General features: G+C 39.0%; 1 protein-coding gene across 2 annotated transcripts in view; it reads right to left on the reverse strand.

Moving 5' to 3' along the window:
• The window catches only part of KMT2C (lysine methyltransferase 2C), a 276,338-nt gene that overhangs the window by 248,461 nt on the left and 7,675 nt on the right, over positions 1-20,202 (reverse strand). The window contains exon 1 of one of the 2 annotated variants that reach the window (XM_073887522.1): positions 7,478-8,703. The exons of the other annotated variant lie outside the window; for it this stretch is intronic. Coding sequence (XP_073743623.1) covers positions 7,478-7,521 — 44 coding nt within the window. The 5' untranslated portion in view covers positions 7,522-8,703. Of the gene's footprint in view, positions 1-7,477; positions 8,704-20,202 lie in introns of those variants that run through there. 2 annotated transcript variants of the gene reach the window in all.

Genomic DNA, 20,202 nt, shown 5'->3' on the forward strand with positions numbered 1-20,202 from the left:
TGCACAGAAACCCAAGTTTTTTGGTCAGAAACAAACCACTGGAAAATATGTCTATTCTTTTATTATAACAAAGTCAAACAATTCCAATAAATCTATAATGAACTGTGAAATTATTTTAAATGGTTTTAGAAGACAGTGCAAAACAGTTTCTAGTTTTTATTTCCACTGTAACATAACAGGTTGCAAACATGAATAAAATTCTACCCAGTTCAATTCCAAGGTTTTTATTCTAATTAAATTAACTTTACAAAAGTCTTTTAGAAAATGTATGCGACAGACAAAAATTTGCCAAAGGTAAAAACTACTCAGTAAGATTTAACAAAAATGCTGTATTTGGAGAAATCATTTTTATTATCATCAATTAACAGACTGCCTTCACTTAATCATTTTAGTCTTGAAGCAAAAACTAAGATGCTACACAATGGCTTTTCTGTGTAATGGAATCTTGTCAGCAACAGAAAGATAAATCAACTACCATGGCTTTAATTAACTTATCACTTCCCCTCATCCACTCCATGGTTCCCCTCACTTCCCCCACAACTTCCCCCACAATCCTAAATATCACATACAAAAGCAAACTACAGAAAATATAAGCACAGTGCAGTCAGGTACCTTGTGGGAGCATACCACTATGTGGGAGCATATAGCTACCACTATAAATACTAAGGGAAAAAAGCAGTAAGAGTTGAAGAAAGGAAACATGTGGTGGTAAATAAATAGAACGACTATGAGTTTAGGTAACACTTTTTGTTTGTTTGTTTTTAAAGATTTTATTTATTTATTCATGAGAGACAGAGAGAGGCAGAGGGAGAAGCAGGCTCCCCGCGGAGAAGGGAGCCCGATTTAAGACTCGATCCCAGGACCCTGGGATCATGACCTGAGCCGAAGGCAGATGCTTAACCGACTGAGCCACCCAGGCATCCCTAGGTAACACGTTCATTTGTGACTCTTGAAGTACTTAACTATTTTTCATTAACACTGAAATAAGTTAACTTCTCAATATATACACTGAAAGAAGGTTCATTACTAGTCTTAGGTTATTTTAAAAAAAAAAAAAAATAGGGTGGCGCCTGGGTGGCTCAGTTGGTTAAGCGTCTGCCTTCAGCTCAGGTCATGATCCCGGACTCCTGGGATTGAGCCTCACATCGGGCTCCCTGCTCGGCTGGAAGCCTGCTTCTCCCTCTCCCTTTCCCCCTGCTTGTGTTCCCTCTCATGCTGTCTCTCTCTCTCTCAATTAAATAAATAAAATCTTTAAAAAAAATAAAAAATAAATAGGAACAATACCATGATTAAAACTTAAAGGTGTTTCTCCTGTTGTACCCTGCTAATTGAGAATGGGATTGAACAGAAAGGACATTAAATGAAATGTTCTACCTTTCCAAAAAACCAGAAATCCTAATGGCATTGTTATCCTAATCTACAAAGATTTTTCTTAATTCTTTCCTACTAAGAACTGAATAAAACTGAATAACTTACACAAAAGGTAATTTTCTATATAGCCAAAGGAGGCAAACTACTTACATCAAATGTCTTAAAATGTTATATAAAGAGCTTAAATAGGAAAAACATTAAGAATTCCCCTCCCCCAACAAACTATGCACAAAACATGACTGAGCAATTCTCAAGAAATATAAGTAGTGAATTTCAAGAATGTTCAATACTCCTACTAAACAAGTAAGTAAAAAATTAAAACTGAAATACAGTTTTTCAATTACTAAACTAAGAAGATAAAGGTTTTTAATGTACTATATATGACCAAGGTTCAGTGAAACTGGTCCTAACACACATTGCTGGTGACATTAAAATCTGATACAGCCCGGGCACCTGGGTGGCTCAGTTGGTTAGGCGACTGCCTTTGGCTCAGGTCATGATCCTGGAGTCCCGGGATCCAGTCCCATATCGGGCTCCCTGCTCAGCAGGGAGTCTGCTTCTCCCTCTGACCCTCTTCCCTCTTGTGCCCTGTCTCTCATTCTCTCTCTCTTAAATAAATAAATAAAATCTTTTAAAAAAAAAAATCTGATACAGCCCTTTTGGGGGAGCATTTTAAAATTTTAATAAAAATATTTAGTAGGAACTTACTGAGTAATAGACACTGTTCTAAAGTTTTCAGAACATGTATCCTCTTCAATTCTCTCAATAACCCTATGGCAGGGATTTTATCATCCTCCCCATTTTATAGGTGAGTAAACAAATACAGAGAGATTCAATTTTTTTATACCAAGTCCCACAAGCAGAAAATAACAGTGCCAGAATTTCAGCACTTGGACATTAGAGCACTCACCTTTATGGATCAAGAATCATAAAAAGCTTCTTTCTTTTAAGCTAGTGATCCTGCCCATGGAAATCTGTCCTATAAAAATAATCCAGGGGGCCTGGGTGGCTCAGTCGGTGAAGCATCTGCCTTCGGCTCAGGTCATGATCCCAGGGTCCTGGGATCGAGCTGTGCTCTGCGGGAAGCCCGCTTTCCCCTCTCCCACTCCCCCTGCCTTATGTTCCTGCTCTCCCTATCTCTCTCTGTCAAATAAATAAAATCTTTAAAAAAAAAAAAAAGAGTTAAAAAAAAAAATCCAAAAATACGCAAAGGATTTTATCTACAAAAATGTCCGCCAAAGCACTTCATGTGGTATAATAATAATCAAAAAAATAATATTAAGTAGAGAAATAGAGGTGACTGAGTGGCATTTACATGAGTTTACTCAATGGAAAATTAAGCACCTTTCAAAAATGTTATGGAGATTAACAACATGGAAATTTTCTTTCTCATGTCAAGGCAGAAAGTAGGTTACAAAATTCTATATATACCATCATTAATACAACAAAAACAAAATATGCATATGAAAAAAGTTGGAAAGAAAACAGATCAAAATAAGTGTCTTTGTGAGAGTGGAATGAAAAGGGCTGAATTTTTATTTTCTTCTTCATGTTCCACATTTTCTACAACAAAAAACTAATTTTTTATACTGAAAAATATTTGAAATAAGATTCCTATGATTAGAAATGCACAGGTTCTATGATGACAGAAGAAATTCAGATTCAAACTGAAAAGCACAAGTGTTTTGACATATTTTAGTAAACAAAAGGATAACCTAGTTATATTTTTAAAATTTTAGAAAAGAATTATAATCTCAGTCATGGTAATTTTAAACTAAATGAATTCTATTTTAACCAAAGTTCAAATTAATGCCAACCCATCAGTATTCTCCCAAAGACCGTGAAAGAAAAGGCCTACATTTGACAGTAGCCTCAACACAGGTAGGTTAAAAGTTAGCACGAACTGGATTAGGATTCAAAAGTACTAGGACTGGGAAGAAGATAAATAGATCTCCTACCAAACAGAGATTCGATATAGAATTCTGGTGATAAGCAGAGCCTAAAAATAATTTTTAAAATCTGAAATGATCATTAAGTTCTTCACCCAGCATCATTTTCCAATGGCAGCACTGGCAAATACCAAGAATCTCAGGACACTTGTCACCAGCTACTGCAGTGCTGCCTGAGCCCAGCTACTCCTCACAAACACTCCCTCCTGCCCCAGGAGGAATGAACCAAAAGATGAAGGAGCTAAACAAGGGCTAGTTGGAGGAGTAAGGGGTCGCTAAAGTGGACAGTAAGTGGGTTATATGGTAAAGACAAAGGTGGGGCGCCTGGGCGGCTCAGTCGTTAGGCGTCTGCCTTCAGCTCTGGTCATGATCCCAGAGTCCCAGGATGGAGTCCCGCATCGGGCTCCCTGCTTCTCCCTCTGACCCAACCCCCTCTCATGCTCTCTCTCTCTCTCTCATTCTCTCTCTCAAATGAATAAAATCTTAAAAAAAATAAATAAATAAAAATAAATTAGTTACTTTGAGGAGAAAAAAATCTACACTCTGGTTTATTCCCAACCTTCATTACCCTTACAAAAACTAAATCCAACAAATGTGTAAACATAAGGATATCAAAAACTTTGCACACTGTTTATTGGGGACACAATGTTGAAAATCATAGGCACCACCTTCAAGAAGCTCATAGTCTGATCTATTATCTCCTTCAACTGTGTCTTAGCTTACCTGCAAAAATCCTGAAGCTTAGAGTAACAGTTCTCAGTCTAGATACTGCAACATAAGGTTTGCCACAAGTACTTTATTATTTATTATATTTGAAGTACTGAAGTTTGTGAAAATTTACTTTAAAATAAATTAGAGCAGTTAGGGTTATCCCTGTAAGAAAATCACTCCCACTCACTTGTATTTTAACATGCTTTCTTGGTTATAATCATAATATACACTCTGAAATGCACATTACCCACAATCTATCAAAATCTGTTAATACTCATACAAGAGTACCTTCCCTTGAACATCATCTGTCAAATGATTTCCTAAAAGAATAAAGCACTGATGCTGTGTTTACTTCTTAAACTGTTCCATTCAAGGACTCAGGGTTTTTTTTAAAGTTTTGTTTTGTTTTGTTTTAGAGGGGGCAGGCGGAGGGAGGGAGAGAATCTTAAGCAGGCTCCACACCCAGTGCAGAGCCCGGATGTGAGGCTCCATTCTACAACCCTGAGATCATGACCTGAGCCTAAATCAAAAGTCAGGTGCTTAACTGACTGAGCCACCCAGGTGCCCCAAGCAGTCAGTTTTGAGGAGATAAAAACCTCCATCTCTTTCTGGAACCAAGGCCGTTTCCTTCAGATGGTACACTATGTTTAGAAGAAAGTTTCTTTTTTTTTTTCCTTTCTTTTTCTTTTTTTTTTTTTTTTTTAGTAAGTAGGCTCCACACCCAATGTGGGGCTTGAACTAACCACCCTGAGATCAAGAGTCACATGCTCTACCAACTAAGACAGCCATGCGCCCCAGAAGACAGTTTCTTATTTTGGAGGGTATCAACTTCTACAAAGCTTTTAGAATAAGCTTCACTAAAACCTCCCCCTTAAATTATACAAATCTGTGTATCTATAGCCATGCATGCTTTCTTCTGAGAATGTGAGGATATATCCAAAAGGATCTGTAACTCCAAAAAAGATTAAGAACCCCCCAAGATTTAACTCACACCATGATGATCTGATCAGTTAGGCAGTTTTCCTTAAGCTTCCTGCTTAATTCCTGTCTATTTAATGTTAATAAAATTAACAAATCGAATAAAGTGCTTACAGTACATCAGACACCATTCTAAGTGCTTTATACACATTAATTTATTTAATTTTCACAACAACCCTATGAAGTAGGTACTATTATTATCCCACTTAGATGAAGCAACTGAAGGCCCAAGAAGTCATTTGCCAAGTGTCACACAGCTGTTCTGTTTGAAAATTGTAAAATTTCTCAAAATGAGAAATGGCTATTTGCTGTGTGCACATTTCCTTCTTCTCTTAGTTAATATGTCTTTCTGTTTAACCCTCACCTGAGTCAGAGAAAATGAAATGATTTTGTTGTCAAAGACTCATCTCTGCTAGGCTGCCAATTATACAGATGAACTATTCAATTTGAGAAAGACCTTAAAAGGGGCGCCTGGGTGGCTTAGTATGTTAAGCACCTGACTTGGGCTCAGGTCATGATCTCAGGGTCCTGGGATTGAGCCCCGCACTGGCAGGGAGCCTTCTCTCTCTCCCCCTATCAAATAAATTAAAATAAAATTTTTTAAAAAAGATCGATCTACAGATTCAATGTACTCTCATGTATTGAAATAGAAAGGTATCGGGGCACCTGGCTGGCTCAGTCGGAAAAGCATGCCAACTCTTGATCTTGGGGTCGTGAGTTCGAGCCCCACGCAGGATGTAGAGATTACTTAATAATAAAATTTTTAAAAAATTTAAAAAGAAATAGTAAGGTATCAATTCTCTCAAGAGTGACCTACAGATTCACTACAATCCCTATTAAAATCCCAATACATTTTTTGTAGAAACTGGCGGGCTAACCATAAAATTTATATGAAAATGCAAAAGACCTCTAACTGGCAAACAATTTTGGAGACCACCACCAAAGTTGGGGGAATTAGAGTACCTGATTTCAAATTTACAATAAAGCTATATTAATCAAGATAACGTAATATTAGCATAAGGATAAACATACAAATCAACGGAAGAGTCCAGAAATAAACCCACACATTTATGATCAAGTGATTTTCAACAAAGATGCCAAGACAATTCAATGAGGAAAGAACAATCTTCAACAAATGGTGCTGGAATGACTGAACATCCATACACAAAATAATACACTTAGACCTTACCTCACACCATATACAAAATTAACTCAACATACCACTGACCTTAATGTAAAACCTAACACTATAAAAGATTCTAGAAGTAAATATAGATCTTTTCAATCTTAGGTCTCACAAAAATCGTAATTCTATAAGGGAAAAAAACTGATAAACTGGACTTCATCAATATTAGAAACCTTAGCATTTCAAAAGACATTATTGGGGCGCCCGGGTGGCTCAGTTGGTTAAGCAACTGCCTTCAGCTCAGGTCATGATCCCAGGGTCCTGGGATCGAGCCCCGCATCAGGTTCCCTGCTCAGCCAGAAGCCTGCTTCTCCCTCTCCCACTCCCTCTGCTTGTGTTCCCTCTCACGCTCTCTCTCTCTCTGTCAATTAAATAAATAAATAAAAATCTTTAAAAATTAAAAAAAAGAACAAAAGACACCATTAAAAATTGATTAAGAATAAGCCTCAGACTGGAAGAAAATACCTGTAAAGCATATAACTCATAAAGGACTTGTATTAAAAATATAAAAAGGCAAACTATGGATACAGTTTAAAAAAATGGCAGTAGTTGCCAGGGGAAGGAAGGGAAGGGTGGAATAGGCAGAACAGAGGATTTTTTGGGCAGTGAAACTATTCTGTATATTATAACGGTAGATACATGTCATTACACATTTGTCAAAACCCATAGAATGTACAACACCAAGAGTAAACCCTAATGTCAACTATAGACTCTGGATGATAATTATGTGTCAAGGAAGGTTCATCAACCCTAACAAATGTACCTCTCTAACAGAGGGTGTTGATAATGGGGGAAGCTGTGTATGTGTGGGAGTAGGGATTTCTATAAGAAATCTCTGTATCTTCCTCTCAGTTTTGCTGTGAACCTAAAACTGCTCTAAAAAAATAAAGTCTGATATGCATACATATATAATGAACTCTTATGACTCAAAACTAAGACACATACACACCCAAAATGGGGTAAATACTTAAATTCATACTTCACCAATAGAATCGATACTTTATCATAGAAATGGCACATAAGCATTTGAAAAGATGCTCAACATCATAAATCATTAGAGAAATGCAAATTAAAACCACAATGAGATATCACTACACACCCACTAGAACAGCTAAAATCAAAAAGATTTACAATTCTAAGCATCAGCAAGGATATGAACCTTTATACAATGTTAATGAGAATATAAAATGGTACAGGAACTTTGGAAAAGTATGGAAGTTTCTTAAAAAGTTAAATATACACTAACCATATAAGCAAGCAATTTCTATTCCTAGGTACCTACCCAGAGAAATGAAACCATTTGTCCAAAACATCTTCCAGCATCATTCACAGGAGACAAAACACTGGAAACAATCCAAATGTCCATCAATTGGTGAACTGATAAACAAAATGTGGTCCATCCATACAGTAGAATACCACTCATCAACATAAAGAAACAAACTATTAATAAATGCACATGAATGGACCTCAAAGACATTTTTCCAGGCATATGTCTACATTTCATTGTTAGCTAATGGAAGCTAGGATAAGCACCAGTTATTGACAAAAAAGACCATCATCTCTGGATCTTAAAGTGTAATCTCAGATGTCAAACCTGGCTGTTGGTGCTCCATTTCCTAATCCATAAATTGAAGACACTGGAACTGATGACAGTGAAGGTCTTTCTAGTTCTGAGGTTGGATAATTTGAAAACAAAAGTTAGGCAAGTATTATTTCTTGATGAAAAAAGAGTATGGAAAATCACTCTGGGTTCTCATTCTGGTCCCTGTAACACGACACACGGGATATATACTCCCTCTGTACCATCTTCCCTGCTGTTGCCAAGGCTATTTTCTAACCAAGTTACATTGTTATTCTTCTGTTTAAAATCTTCAATGGCTCCCTACTGCCTACAGTAAATATTCAAAATTCCCAATTTACTTTCCCTTCCTCATTTTCTCACATACTAACCTGGATTTTGTTTGTTTGGTTTGGTGAGCTTTTTTTTTTTTAACTTTATTGAGGTATAACTGACAAAACTGTAAGGTATTCCAAGTGTACATCATGATTTGACATACATACACATTTGAAAGGGTTCCTCCCATCTAGTTAACTAATACATCACCGCACATATTTATCCTCTTGGTGTGTGTGAAAACATTTAAGTTCTACTCTCACAACAAATTCCAATTCTATAGTACACCGTTATCAACTATAGACACCATGTTATACATTAGACCCTCAAACTTAATTCACAGCTGAAAGTTAGACTGGAGTTTCTTAAAAAGCAAAGACCAGAGTCAGACACACCTGGATCCAAATCCTGACTGCATCACTTACCAACTATGCGATCTTCCTGAACCACTCCTTCGCCTGTGAAACAGTATTACCATCTGGTAAGTCCTGGAAGCATCTAACCCATAATGGCCATGGACTAGTTGTTCTCAACCCCCTCCTCTCTTCAGTAAAGTTTGTTTTCATTCTTCAGGACTCAACTCAGATGTGGTTTGTTTTGTTTTTTTAAGATTTTATTTATTTTTTGACATACAGAGAGAGTGTACAAGCAGGGGAAGCAGCAGGCAGAGGGAGAGGGTGAAGCAGGCTCCCTGCTAAGCAGGGAACCCAATGCAGGGCTCGATCCCGGGACCCTGGGACTATGACCCGAGCCAAAGGCAAACGCCTAACCATCTGAGACACCCAGGGGCCCCTCAACTCAGATGTTTTCATGTCTTCATTCCCCTGCTGTAAGTTCTTCCTTCTCGAGCTCCCTAGCGCTCTGCACAATGTTCCATCATAGGACTGGTCACTTTCTAATACAGTGTGCACTGAACTGGTAGAAACTGAGGGTAGGGATTGTCTTATTTTGGTTTCTCCAGTGTACAGTGCATACTAGATGCTCAGTAACATCTTCCTTGGGTAATTAATAGAAAACAAATGGACAAAGTAACCCAGACTGAAAATAAAACATGTTGTAAAAACTTACTTTGAAAAAAAAAAAGATTTTAATCACCTATAATCTTATTAACATTAAATACCAATTTTAACATTTGATGCCTTTCCTCCTTTCAGGTGGGCAGAAGAAAGGAAACAAGCATGAAGTACAGTAGAGAAAGAATCAAGAACCCAAGCCCTATGACTCCTGTATTATTTCTACCTCTGGAAAATGTTTTGTGTATTTAATAGCATTATTAAACACATCACCTTAATCAACATGTTGTAGTATAGCAGTCTACCAGATGGTCATATTCAATTATAGGTAACAAAACATACTCCAAAGTGAAATACAAATTTTTGAATGAAAATTAATGTTGCCCTGTGTGGTGTTTACTAGTGCTCTTCACCAAATATTTCTAGTTCTCCCTCCAGAAATATGATAGGATTTCACTTCTGTGCCCTCGTGAAGTTAGGTGCTACCATGTGACTTTCTCAGGTCAATGAAAGGTAAACAGAACTAACATATGCCATTGATTTAAGAGCCAGAGCACAGGGGCGCCTGGGTGGCTCAGTTGTTAAGCGTCTGCCTTAGGCTCAGGTCATGATCCCAGGGTCCTGGGATCGAGCCCCGCATTGGGGTCCCTGCTCAGCCGGAGGCCTGCTTCTCCCTCTCCCACTCCCCCTGCTTGTGTTCCCTCTCTCACTGTCTCTGTCAAATAAATAAATAAAAATCTTTAAAAAAAAAAAAAAAAAAAGAGCCAGAGCACAACCTACGATGTTCTCCCTTTTCCTGCCTTGGCAACAGTGGAGGACAGAGACGGGGTCTGCCTCAGCCTGGTACAGATGTTGTACAGCAAAGCTTCCAAGCCAGCCCATGAGGAACTCATAGCACAAGCAAGAAATCAACTGTTGGTGACTGAAGCAACTAAGACTTGAGGCTGTTTGTTACTCCCACATATTCTAGCTATTCTGATATACACTATATAAAAAAGTTTAATATTTCTCTACATCATCCCAATCTCCAGTTTTGAGAATGTTCTGCACAAAGTTGGGACTCAGGTTTATTAGCAAAATTTTTACATATGGAATGAATTTTAGGATGTCTTTAAAAGGAAGAAAAAAAATAGTCCAAAGGTTAGCAAAATAAGCAAATATTTTCAATGAAAAGATTTTAAATACTGAAGTAGCTACACATAAAAAAGACTAAAGTATGTGGCATAGTATAAAAATGACAGCATGCTATCATTCCCCTATTTACCCAAAATAAATCCTTCCTCTACTTCCTCACCCTGCTGAGGGCAACAACTGGGACTCAGGCAGGGTTCCACAGAACACTGCCAAGTAGTCACTACCAATCAACTGAGGCTGGCCCTCGGTATGAACTCTATCTGCCATCTGAAATGGTTCTGTATCATCATTCTCACACTCGAGAAAACCTAAGTCTCCACAGTTAAACTGGTTGCTCACAGTGGTGGAGACTACTGGCTGTTTCCGCAGTGTCCACTCCCTCCCTTAGCAACAACACTCTAAAATTATTCTAGGCAGCAATGCACTCAGCTAAAGGACTATGTTCCCAGCCTCCTTAGCAGCCACACATGGCCATATGACTAGGCTCCAACCAATTACAAACAAGCTGAAGCATATGCTACTTCTTAGAAGGGTGTTTTAAAGACAGGAATTGCACCCTTGGTCTACTCTTCCTCCAGTCTACTTCAATGGACATGGGTGTAATGAGTAGTCCTCTACGAGCCATCATGGAATCTGAGGGCAAAGGCCATATCCTAGAAATATCTGAGCAGAGAGATAAAAGGAACCAAGTTCCTGATGATTCTGCAGTGCAGAGGCACCATACCAGAACTAGCGCCTACCCTCCGGACTTTGACGTGAGAGAAATAAGCATTCCTACTCAAGTCACTGTTAGTTAAAGTGACACATAAAAGTGTCACATAAAGACAAACCTAATCTAGGCCCAGGAACAGAACCCAGGTACCCCGACACAGAGTCCATAAACCTCCAGATATGTAGAAGATATCTGTAAAAGTCAAAAAAGTAAAATCTTATCTTTTGAAAGCTGATAACCATAATTATTTTCTTTCCATTACATATTACCTAATTATAGTCTGATCTACACTATGACAGCTAAATTTTTAAAGATTTTTTTTTTTTTTATTTGAGAGAGAGAGAATGAGAGATAGAGAGCACGAGACGGAAGAGGATCAGAGGGAGAAGCAGACTCCCTGCTGAGCAGGGAGCCCGATGTGGGACTCGATCCTGGGACTCCAGGATCACGACCTGAGCCGAAGGCAGCCGCTTAACCAACTGAGCCACCCAGGCGCCCGACAGCTAAATTTTTAAATACGATTTAAATTCCCCAATAATAAAAATCCTAAAATACCTTCGTGAAATGAGGGGCAAAGGTTAGGTAGGGGGCAGCCTCCTTTAACTATCTCAGTAAAAGAAGTTGGAAAACAATAATGATTTTTAACATTTTATCATTTGTATCTCCCAACAGTTTTTGTTCTTACCATGCCTTAATTCACAAAACCATCTGCTTCCATTTTATAACAAACCACCACAAAATCCAACAGATTAAAACAACACTCCGCTGGCTGGTTCCTCTGCTAGTTTTACCAGCGGTCACTTTCGTAGCTGCGTTCAACAAGGAATTTGACAATAGGCGGAACTCAGCTGGGACACTGGGGTAACTGGGCCTCTCTTTTTCATTGTAGTCCAGAATCCTTCCCTGTGCACACGGTCTCTCCAGCAGGGTAGGACCTACCTTCTTTCATGGTGATGAGGTCTCCCACGTATGCAAGAGGGGAAGTTCCTGGCCTTCTTAAAGCTTTGGCCCCACACTAGCACAGTGCCATTTTTGCTGCCTTCTACTGGATAAAGTGAGTCACTGGGCTAGACAAGAGACATGGGGTGGTGACCATACAATAGCATAAATCCCAGCAGGCACGGTTCATTGCGGGTCACCAACATAATAGACTACCTTTTCCCCCTTTATTTACTGTGCAGGTTAAGACCTTGATGGATGATCTATGGCATGCGATCACCTCTCTGAGGCTCAGCTGTCTGCAAATGAGGGGCTAGATGAAATGTTCTTAAAATACTCATCTGGTTTTAACATTTTATGAGTCTCTAAGTATGTAAGTCTGATATGAGAAAAAGTTGGCCATACTAACCAAATACTTCAACCTTGGTAGAACAATTAGATGATGAAGCTTTAAGGTAAAAAATACAATTAATTCTTTAATATGTTTCATATTGTTATTTCATAATGCAACTGGAAGCTACTCCAGACATGTGGTATATGCCACTAGGATCCCCAAGATCAGGAAATCAAGGAAGTTATTTGTTTATTTGTTGGTAGGCTCCACTAAAAGATGGAATTAACAAAATCACACAGACTTCCTGTGACCACTGGCTATACTGCTTCTCATGTAAATGATTACATTGAGATGTAAAGAGTAAAAATGACTCAGTATGAGAGACATAAATCATTTTAAAACCCCCTGATAGGAAGTCTCATTTAGGAAGACCTACTAACAGCACAGTTATAATATAAAAAGATCACTATGACCACATTCACAAGTTTGGATAATGAAAAATTTTTAATAATTCTGTAGTAACAGTACTATATATACAGCTCCGAGGGAATTGCTTTTTGTTGTTCTTCATGTGTTCCTCATAATAAGAAACATTCTATAGAGATTTCCGCTGACCTAGCTTTTTTATCTTTCTTCTTTTTGTCTTTATTAGGGACAGCTGTACAGAAAGGAAATCTTTATTGTCCCCTCCCACCCCCAATTACTACATTATTTTATGCCATGACATTTTTAGAGTGAGTCTGGCATCTCATCACATGTCTGTAACTAACAAGTTCTAGGATATCAGGCAAATGCTTGATTGATAATTCATGATAGTGGCAATAACAAATATTAGCAAATTCTTGTAATAGTACCTCTTAATAGCACTTAGTTTGTGCCAGACACTGTTCTAAATTCTACACATACATAAATTCACAACAATCCTAAACTAGGTGTGCTAGTATGTGCACTTTGCAGATGAGGCAACCAAGGCAGCAAAAAGTCCAGTTAACTTCCCAATATCAAACAGTTAATAAGTAGTGGAAACTGGATTTGAACCCAGGCAATCTTGGTGCTAGAATCTGTGACGTCACCCAGAACTTGGTTTTCTCATTCGTACAACAAGATTATGGTTTTAAGCTATTGGCTTTTTAAAAATTGCATAGAGAGCACCTGGGTGGCTCAGTCAGTTAAGCGTCCAACTCTTGATCTTGGCTTGGGTTATGATCTCAGGGTCGTGAGATCAAGCCGCATATCCGGGTCCATGCTCAGCACAGAGTCTGCTTGGGATTCTCTCCCTTTGCCCCTGCTAGCTCTCTAAAATAAATAAAAAGTGCATAGATGTACATACAAGATTATATACTCCACAAAAGCATTAATGATACTATGTATTCTTCCAAATAATTTTCTATACACAAAATACATGCATAGTTTGGGGTTGTGTGCTCTTTACAAAATAGTTCTAAACTTACTGCTTTGCAACTTTTAGAAGATTTTTCCTCAAGTTTACAAATGTATCACAGACATTCTCCCACTTTGGTACCCACAGGTCCACCTCTCTGTCCTGAGAAAAACTGCATGATGGTCCACTGATGGGTATTTTGCTGTAGCCAATTTTTCTCTACTTGTTTTCTACTTTTCTCTGCTGCCATGAGCATCTTTGCATGTACATACTTGCCCATTTGTAGGATCATATTCTGATTTCCTTCCTCATTTTTATGGATTTCTTGGTCCCTTCCCACCCCACCACCATGTCCTAAGAGAAGTAAGCATCCTAATTCTTTTACTAAATTCCACACACTCTCCATATTCTCAGTGACTTCAAGGAAGTCACATCTTTAGTCACCTATCTTAATCAAGCTCCTAAGCTTCAATGCTACACCCCCAAATACTCCCAGACGTTTCTATCTCCTCGACATCTATGCCAGAAACTTCAAAAACTCCTCCTCTGCATTGACTGAAATCTCTCTTCCTTTCCATCCACATTACCAACAATATACTGTCTGCCTTGATCACCTCACGCCATGACTATTGCAAGAGGCTGTTAATCTCTGCCTCCAGGTAACTCCTCTCTTCATATTATTACCAGGGTGGCTTTCCTAAAATAACTGCCATCAAATCACCAAGTATTAGAGTACCTACATTCAACTGTATAAAACGCACACAGAATACAAAGTAATTTAATAATGTTCCTGTCCTCTGGAAGACTGCAAATATCTGCTTTTAAAACTTTAATTTAAAAAATAAAAGAACCTGGGGGCACCTGGTGGCTCAGTCGTTAAGGGTCTGCCTTCGGCTCAGGTCATGATCCCAAGGTCCTGGGATCGAGTCCCGCATTGGGCTCCCTGCTACGCGGGAGCCTGCTTCTCCCTCTCCCACTCCCCCTGCTTGTGTTCCCTCTCTCGCTGTGTCTCTCTCTGTCAAATAAATAAAATCTTTAAAAAAATAAATAAAAGAACCCGCTGGCGGTCCACAGATTAAACCTAACCCACAAGGTGTAGTCCCAAATAGTGTTGTAGATATTAATGGAAGATACTTAAAAAGATACTTAAAAAGAGATTTCACACAAAATTCCAAGTCCCCAGTCTCTGTTGAAAAACCAGAGTATCTAAAAACAACATCTGATAGTCTCACATGGCAACCATCAGCCAGAATTGTCTATCAGTTGCACCTAAGCAAGGCACAGATTCCTAGAACCCCTCAGGCAGTTTTTACTCACCATTTTTTCCCCAACTCAAGGCCTTAAGTTATGTCAGCTGTCATTCAGGATCTTACAAGCTGCATGCAATCATTTAAATTACCTACCTGGTCCCTGTAAACAGTTTATAACCCCTGGACTACAAAGCCCAAACTCATTAGCCTGGCATTCAAGGACCATCATGGCACGGCCCCAACTCCCACATTAAGCCTCTGTTCTAGTCACACTCCACCAAGAAAACACATTTTACACTTCCCGCCTCAATAATTTCACTTACATTGCTACCCCAGAACACTCTCTAACTTTCTCACTGTACTTGGCTAAATCCTATCAATCCTTCAAGTTCTAACTCAAGTACTGCTTCCTCCAAATCTTTGCAGAGACCCTTCAATGGCCACAAGAACCTTCTTCCAGAGTTGACTGCTCACCCCAACATACACTTAGCACGTACATGTTCCTTGAATAACACGTGCCAAATGAAAGATCTAGAAAGTTATAGAAGAGTACTTCCCGGGCTTCTTAAACAATTTCAGCATTTGTGTATCAGACGTAGTTACTGTTATCACAAAATTAACAGCAAAAGCAAAGTCAAACAATTTTCCCATCTTTTACATGAGATTTTTCTCTAGACAAGTGCAAAAAGAGCTGTGTCATTCCTGTTTCTCTTGTGTTCTTAAGTCCTTCGAATTCTGCAAAGAGAGAGACTGACACTTCCCATCACAAATTCAGAATTGGTCTTTCCACTAAATTTTCACACTAACCACAAGCATACATTTTATATGCAGGCCATCGCCAAAAAAAAAAAGGAGAGAGAGAGAGAGAGAGAGAAAAAGAAAAAGAAATTGTCCCTATTTCACTCCATAACTTTTGCAACTCATACTGCCAAGAAGTTCTGAAAATAGACACTGTAGCACAAACATGATAAAGACAATTTTTAAAAAGAGGAGGAAGGGATTAATCAGCTTGCTGAAATTAAAAGATGGGACAAAACAATAAAGAAAAAAGGGAAATACACACAACACACAGACTGGTAAATTTATTCTATATCAGCTAAAAATTATGTTCAGTCCAACCATCTCATGGATTAAAAACTGTATCAAATCCTACCCAAGGTATCTTCACACCTCCCCACCAGGCAAGAGCACAGAGAGCATCTAGTATTATCTATAACTAAAAAGTGACCTTTTTTTTTTAGGATTTTATTTATTTATTTATTTATTTATTTATTTATTTATTTATTTATTTGACAAAGAGTGAGCATAAGTAGGGGGAGCAGGCAGAGGGAGAGGGAGAAGCAGGCTCCTTGCTGAGCGGGGAGCCCAATGCGGGGCTTGATGCCATGACTCTGGGATCATGACCTGAGTCAAAGGCAGACGCTTAACAACTGAGCCACCCAGGCACCCACACTGACCATTTTCATTTTGGAAATGAGGTTTCATGGAAGCCCCTCAGTCATATCTGCAAGAGGCTTAAGGAAACGAGGTTGGACAATCACTATCTGCCCAAAGGAAATCTGATTGTGGCCTGGGGAATACCATGAAGTTTTGCAAAAAGGTGGGGGAGAGAGGAAGGGTAGAGCAGTTTGTTTGTCACCCTGCAAATGGACTACAAACCTGGCGTGGCAGAATTAACTGAGATGGTAGGAAAATGTATTAAATCGCTATTTTCAGAATGGGAAAAGAAACTATTTTGATACTTTTAAATTTACATGGAAACCCATGTTTATCAAATTTACATAATAACCAATATACTGAACATAAAATTGTATATTACACTAATAACATATTCTCAAAGACTAGAGATTCCATGAACAAGACCAACAGGGCAAGAGCAAACTACAATGAGGTCAGGCTGGAGAACAACCGCCTAACAGATGAGAGGCTGCCATTCCTGGACCAGCTTTTCAAGTACATTAAAACATTTCAATGCCTATTAAGTGCCAGAAACCAGTAGCTGCCAAAATTTCCATGTATCTAATTTCTTGAAAAATAAGAAAAGGAATTACTATCATACAAATTTGCATTATTTCAAGAAGCATGAATAATAGTGGTATCTTCCAACTATAAACTGCTGCTTTATGAAACTGCATATATTACAATGCAATACACCTTTTTATTACTTATTTCAAGTTCACAGCTATGGAAATGAGATTTTGGGGGAGGGGCCTTACAAATATAGAATAACAACAGTCATCTGCTGCAAAGCCATTTTTTTGCTGTCCCTTGTATGACATCACTGGTTGTGCCCAATTTTCTACAACAATAAGGCTCAAGGTGGCTTTCTAGTAACAGTAATTGCTCTCTGAAAAGAAAGTGGTTCAGAATATAAAGTTTGTTTTTTTTTTCCAAAAAGAGTCAAGGATAGTGCCTCAGAAATCCTATCCTCACCACCTGCTTCTCCACCACCCCCACACCCACACCCACCCACCCCATCCCTAACATTCACTTTGTCGACTTGGTAAAAAAATATGGTAGAATGGTTGTCTTCCCAATTTAGTAATGTGACTATATATTCCCAAGAAGGAAAAATAAAATCAAAGCTTTGGGAAAAGTTTCCCAAATATTAACAGAAAATTAGACCTCTAGTATGTGCCTATTCTGTGGCAGGAGCTTCTTCAATGGAAAGACCCGTATCTCTGATAAAGATTATAAGCTATTCCAAATAACCAATTAGACAGTCCTTATTGTCAAGAAGAACTTTTAAACAAATGTAAACTTCACTGTTCCACTTCACGTTTGTGCAACAGGAAATCCTAATTTATATACCTACTTTTCAAACTCTGCCTCTAAGATCAGTAGCTACAGTTCAAAATTCTTGATTTTAGTAAACAATTTTAAGATAACAATAGTTAATTAAAACTAGTATCTATACAGCCTAGGCTTTCTAAATGTGATAAAACAAAAATTATCTAACAGTATAAAACAAGAAAATGCTAAGTTTACTTACCTAATTATTAAACATTCAAAAATTCAAACTCAAAAAAAGTGTAATTAGCAGTGCATGGTTACCCTCTTTTTCTAAATCCACAGACAAAAACACAATCACACTTTTTAAAAAATAGTGTCGTAAGACATCTTCTCTAGCGTAAAACAACCGAGAGTGACCATCTAAATAACATGGACAATTTAAAAACTTGTATCGCCACTGCATTTCACACACACACACACACACACACATTATTTTTCATTTCTTAGATAATTATTTGCAATCCCCTGTAATTTTAGCATTTACAATCCTAATTTACATTTGTTACACTGCGGTTTCACTTTCAGGATCTTCACTACCCAACTGCAGGGTCTTTTCTACAGTGTATCCCAACACTGTACAGAGATACACAATTGAAAATCCTTCCTTTTGCTTTCCAGCTCACATATTAATTTCCATTTATATGTTTCTAAAACAAGTGGAGATTCCATTCCCTTCAAAAGACACACCAAATTTTTTAAAATTCACTAAAAAGTTTGGAATCATCAAAGTTACCACTAAATTTCGTGTGAGGAATGCTGTACCAGTTCTCAAATCCAAGAGAGAAAAGTTTCTTAAGAATCAGAATTGTACTAAACATTTCCCAAAGTGTTGTTTTTATAATGTTAGCATCACTCTGTAGAAATTCGCAAATTTCTCAAAGGGCTTTTTCTTTATTCATTAACTGAGATAAAAATTAAAATAATACAGAGGTAATACCCTAATCCAACCTTTCTTCCGGTACACCCAGGAGTTGCACTAATACAAATGAACTCCTTTCGATCTCAGGGGAGCTGTGCATGTGTGTTTGTGCCCGTGTGTTTGTGTTCGCTTGTGTGTGTGCGCGTGCACTTGCATGTCTATGGGTGAGGGGCGTGACAACAGATGGGTCTACTCTTCCTAGAGTAATACTTTAAAAGCAAATCTAAAACATACAATAATCCCAAATTAATATTCAGAAAGAAACCAAGAAGAAATAGTCAAAATGGGAAGCAATTAAGTTAAAACCCTGATACGGCTTGATATGTGTTGCTTTAAAGGATACAAAAAAGTGACAAAGTTTAAAGTTACTTAAAACTCCACCTTCCTCCTCCAAATCCCACTTAATAGGGGAATAACAATGGCATTTTTACACCAGACACTTCATTACAATGCTCGCCAGTGGCATAATAAACCCTAACTTTGGGTCACAAAGAAGCCAATGCAATAACGTATATATATCCTGTACTTGTTTCTCTCACGATTTGTCATAGGTAGGTAAGAGCTGGAAATAAAATATGGAGGCAAGTTAAAGGGCCTGAATCATTTTCATAGTAACAGGAGAGCAAAGCAAAAAAGAGAACATCCAGCCGGGGCTTCATGGGTTTCCCACAACCCTGCTCTGCTCTGCCTCAGTGAACGCTACTATTTTTTTTTTCTTACTGTGTATCCGCAAACGTAACACTAATATGACTAAACGAATGGGCCCGAACGACAACAACAAAACACCAGACTCTCCATAAAAGTGCCGCTTTCCTGCGCGCCCCAGTGCACCCTTCCACCACCGACAGTTCAATGAGATGACCATAGAATGAAATGAGTAAGCAATACACGCCATTCTACAACTTCCGAAGACATTCACAGATCTTCCAGAGCACCCTCCAGAGCCACGAGAGCTGAGCGACTCACTGGCACTGACACGGGTTTCTTAATTTCCAGGCAAAGTTGCCGAATAACCATTTTGCAAAAAGACATCCCCAGTCCTCGAATAACCCGAGCCTAAGTCCTCGTGCATGTTGGAAACCAAACGAAAGTCCTTCCCGAGCCGGTACCGGCTCAGAGCGACGACTCGGATGGGAGTTCGGCAACATTTGCATCTGTCTTCTCTCTGAATAAATGTGCTCTTGCTATTCCGCCTGGTGTGGGAATCCTGGCTACGCTTCCAAAACTTCTGCACGCTCTGGCCTCAGCTGTGCGATCACACAGGAGCCGAGCTCCCCGGCGCCGGGCAGTGCGGTTCGGGGGTGGGGGAGGGGGAGAGGAAGAGGTCGAACGGCTTCCTAATATATCATTAAAGGATGAAAGCACAGGTTTGGGAGCACGAAAAGTTAAAGGGGCAGCTGGCTGACAAAGGAAAGCAGCGCCAGTTCCTCCCGTGCCCTTCTCCCCCAGCGAAGCCGGCGGGGCGACCACCTGGCCCCGGCGCTTTGACAGCTCCGCGAGTGTCCCGCAGCGGACTGCTTTGTAGTTGACAATGCGCTCGTCCGGGGACGACCTAGGTGTGCTCCGCTGGGGGTTCCTCCAGTGACCCAGCTAGGCCGAGGAGAATCTACGAGAAATTTCTCCAAAGACAGGAGCACC

This window comes from Callorhinus ursinus, unplaced genomic scaffold, assembly GCF_003265705.2.
Source record: "Callorhinus ursinus isolate GAN/ISIS: 27379988/994484 unplaced genomic scaffold, GSC_fseal_2.0 scaffold80, whole genome shotgun sequence".
Lineage (NCBI taxonomy): Eukaryota > Metazoa > Chordata > Mammalia > Carnivora > Otariidae > Callorhinus > Callorhinus ursinus.